Raw genomic sequence first — 3,944 nt, 5'->3', positions numbered from 1 at the left:
TCGCTGTAAATAGTTATATATAATTATTTTTGAAAATAGAATGTTACATGCCTCTTGCTATCATAGTTATTTTGTTGGTTCGGTTACATATCTGTAGTCGTTATTTGATTACATAAACTATTATTTAGTTTTTAATTTTTCAACTCAAGATTGTTTGCTCCTTGTTCATTCGTCTTATTGGTTTTCGCTCCAGTCTAACTCCTGTGTTCTGAATAGCAAAAATTATATAAATAAACTAGACCATATTAATCTCTGGATCTAAATCAACTCTTTAGGTTTTTCTAACACACAATTTCTGTGTAATTTCACACCGAATTAATAAACCTATTTTTTCTATGCATTTTGTTCTTTGACTATTTAAAATTTATATTTTCTTTTTTTATAAACATCTCCCATTATTCCATTAACCAAGTCAAGATTTAAACTCAAGCGTCGATGGTGTACACAAACAAAAGTACCACTACTGCACCCTCCATGTGCCCCTTGTACTTTCTCCACAAAAATTATTCCATCTTCCATAATTACATTTCTTACATCATATCATTTAATATTTTTATTATTATTACTTTCATAAGTTTCATCGCTATAAAGTTCTACACTCTTCTGCAAATTAGGGTTTTCTGATCCTTCAATCTGTTCAACCGTCACCAAATTTCTCAAATCAAACCTCTCATCTGCATCCACGAAGCTTATAAGGTACGTTTGTTGATTTCAATTCACAGATTCACTTCAAATTTACATGTTAAATCTTCTATATTGATCCAAATCGAAAACCTAAATTATGGATTCAAATCCGATCAATATTCAGCTTCATTTTCTGAATTCTATCTATGCAGATCGTTGTTCAGCTGTTCTAGATTCAGTTTCCGTAGTTTGATCTCAATTTGTGTTGTCTGTTATCTGATGAATTGTTAGTTTGATATATAAACACTCGAACAGTAGATTTTAGTTATGGATTTGGAAAGTGATGCTAGATTGAAAGATAATGGAAATTGTGATGCTGAAATTGTTGAATCTAAGTTACCGAAAGCTATAGAAGTGGTTGACGGTACGGTAGGGAAGACAGAGGTGTCGGGTGGAGGTTCGGTAGGGGTTTCGCCATCGCCTGCGACGAAAGGGAGGGGGCTGAAGAAGTGGCGGAGGATTCATAGGGAATCCGGTAGAGAAACGAATAATAATTTTGATAGTAATAAGAAAAGAGGTATGGCTGCTGGTGGTAATATTGCGGTGAAGCAGAGTGAAGGCTCTAGTTCGTCGACGAATGCCATGTCGAATGTTCTCGGTAATGCGTTAGACCATATTTCTCTTTATGGAGATTTGAGTTCGAGAAGGGGGGCGGATTTTGGATCCAGGGCAGATTCGGAGAATAGTGAAGATCGGAACAGTAGGTCTTCGACTGCAGCTAGTGCGCCAAGGGGGAACCGTGAGGTGTCTGTGGTAAGTTCAGGGTTTAATCTGAATGCGAAGAGTGTGGTACAACATGGTGATCAGCAGGAAAAAGGTCTAAATATGAAAAAGAAGGCTAGAGGGGGTAGAATCAAGAAGGAAAATTCGATTTCGAGCGTGGAATCGGACTCTCGAAGCTCGAACTTTGTTTTCTCGCAGGCGGCTAACTCTGTAACGAGCAATGGTAGAGTGAATGGTAGGTCGGGAAACTATGATGAAGATGATAGTGATGATGCTCGGAATGGTGGCTCGGTAAACTATGTATTGCAAACTACGTTTAGCAAGAACGAGGCTGAGTATGAAAATGTTTCACATGACGATTTAGCAGGCGAGAATTCTTGGGCTGTTAAGGAAGAAAAGATTGATGAGCATGTGGGGTCAGGGAGTATAGACCCTTTGGTTGAATCGATCATACCACTTCATTTGGCTCAAGAAGCACTCGAGAGAGGTAATGTTCCTTTCGTCTCTACGTTGTATATTATTTATTACTGTTACTATTATTATTATTTATTAATTATGGCAATATCTTAGCAGAAGTTGAGAAGTTGAGGGATGTTGGTAAAGAGGATATTTTATCCTCTGATGCCTGGGTTCAGTCTCAACCACCGGTGTTCAAATCTGGTAAGACCGATGAGGCTGATTTGCACAGCAAGCTCGAGGAAGCTTTTAACGCACTTGAGCTCAAGAACACCAAAATCTCTGAACTTGAATCCACCTTAAACTCTACAAAAATAAAGACGGAGTACGAGGAGCTCTTGACACGAAGATTCGCAGCTGAGCTGGAATATCTAGTAATATCAAAAACAATACAGAGCCTAAAAGCGGGTCACATGGAACAAATCAATCTTGCAGTAGACCAGAAGAATGTATCTGCAACAAAACCAGCACCAGTGATAGAGGAAGAAGATGCTAAGAAACTGAAAAATAGGGTATGGAGATATGTTTATTGTTTGATTATTCAGTCAGTTTTGCTTCTTTTAGTGTTGTACATTGTTGTTTTGAAGTTTTCGTCGAAAAAGGTGGAGGTTATACCCACTTGATTTGATCCGCAGGCCTGTTTTTGTATCATTGTATAACTTCCACTTGTTTAGATGATCATAGATTATAGATCAGTTGCTGATCTTCTGCTTGTAAACGACATTTGTAGCTTGAATTTATACATCAATTTTGTTTGTTAATAAATTGTGTTTTGTGGGTTGTTTACTACGTGCATTTTGTGTTGTGTGTTAGAATCGGATTAAACAAACTACTTTCTGTCATTACATTGGTTTTAACTTGTATGTTATTCAAACATAATAATAATTATACAGATAATTCTTGTGATAAAATAAAATATCATTTTTGATCATATCTTTTGAGAAATTACGTTTGTGGTCTCAAAACTGTTTACTAGTCGCAAGACATTTGATCCTTAGAGGGGTCACATGTTTGTTTTCAACATTAACTTTGTTCAAATATGCTTCCGCCTTGTTTCTTTGATTACTGTTCTTTTTGCACGTATTGTCATTATTTACGAGCGTTACTCAAGTAGTTGCATCAATTTTGAGTTTGGTATATCATCTTGTTGAATCTTTTCATCTTAATTCTTAACTTCACTTCATTGACAACCATGCGCGAGTAAATAATCTTCATGTCTAACCCTATCCGTACATGTTTCGTGATGTATTCATCTTCCTGTTTTCATTTGGCTGTGAAGTGATTTGTGATGATATCTGTTTCGAACACAGTGGCTTTTTATTGACACGGCGATTGTGCAGACTTCTGTTGTTACCAACTCCAGGTTGTTTTGTAAATTGTAGACTTTCAGCACTTTGCTGGTTTGAAAACACCAAAAAAAAAGAACTTACCACTCACATGGTTTTAGTAGGGCTTAAATCATTTTCGGGTCATTCACCTCTAATTGTATTCTCCCAACTAGGGGTCCAAACGAGCCACACTACTTGAGCCCGGCTCGAAACAAGACAAACTTAAATGACCTCGAGATCGAGCCCAAGCCTAAAAACAAGCTCGTTTAGTAAACGAGCCCGAGACCGAGCCTTTCTTATCGAGTTGGTTCGCGAGCCAAAACGAGCCCACTATTATTATACTTTTTAATTAATATATCACATTTATTTAAATAATAGTAATTACTATTTATAAAACTATGAAAAAATAACAAAATAATAATTAATTAATATATATAAAATGAGCTGAGCCCGAGCTGAGCTCGAAAAAATACCTACGAGCCGAGCTCAAGCTTTAGAAACGAATCACGAATCGAGCTGAGCTCGAGCTTTCATACATTAAACGAGCTCGAGCCTAGTCGAGCTCGGACTCAGTTCGGCTCGTTTGCACCCCTACTTCCAACCCACATTTTGACTTGATTCATGCTCTCACATTCAAACCAAGCCAATTAAATTCCACTCATATTGACCACATAAAGGTCGTTACCACTAACAAAGCATATCACTTCCCAGCAATATCCAACACAACTATGATTGTAAAGCATATCATTTCCC

At 37.1% G+C, this 3,944-nt stretch overlaps 1 protein-coding gene across 1 annotated transcript; it reads left to right on the top strand.

The window, feature by feature from the left end:
• The first annotated feature begins 460 nt into the window (after positions 1-460).
• Positions 461-2,628, top strand: LOC110890153 (WPP domain-interacting protein 2). Its single transcript, XM_022137725.2, has 3 exons — positions 461-696; positions 837-1,894; positions 1,981-2,628. Exons 2-3 carry the CDS (start codon positions 952-954, stop codon positions 2,484-2,486), a joined length of 1,449 nt encoding a protein of 482 aa, XP_021993417.1. The 5' UTR covers positions 461-696; positions 837-951; the 3' UTR covers positions 2,487-2,628.
• The last annotated feature ends 1,316 nt before the right edge of the window (positions 2,629-3,944 follow it).

Source organism: Helianthus annuus, chromosome 11 (genome assembly GCF_002127325.2).
Source record: "Helianthus annuus cultivar XRQ/B chromosome 11, HanXRQr2.0-SUNRISE, whole genome shotgun sequence".
Classification (NCBI taxonomy): Eukaryota; Viridiplantae; Streptophyta; class Magnoliopsida; order Asterales; family Asteraceae; genus Helianthus; species Helianthus annuus.
This window is presented reverse-complemented; position numbering and strand designations above follow the sequence as displayed.

Coding starts and splice junctions, on each gene's coding strand:
- LOC110890153 (XM_022137725.2), top strand. CDS start 952: ATGGATTTGGAAAGTGATGCTAGATTGAAAGATAATGGAAATTGTGAT. Junction 1,895..1,980: donor TCAAGAAGCACTCGAGAGAG/GTAATGTTCCTT, acceptor ATATCTTAGCAG/AAGTTGAGAAGTTGAGGGAT.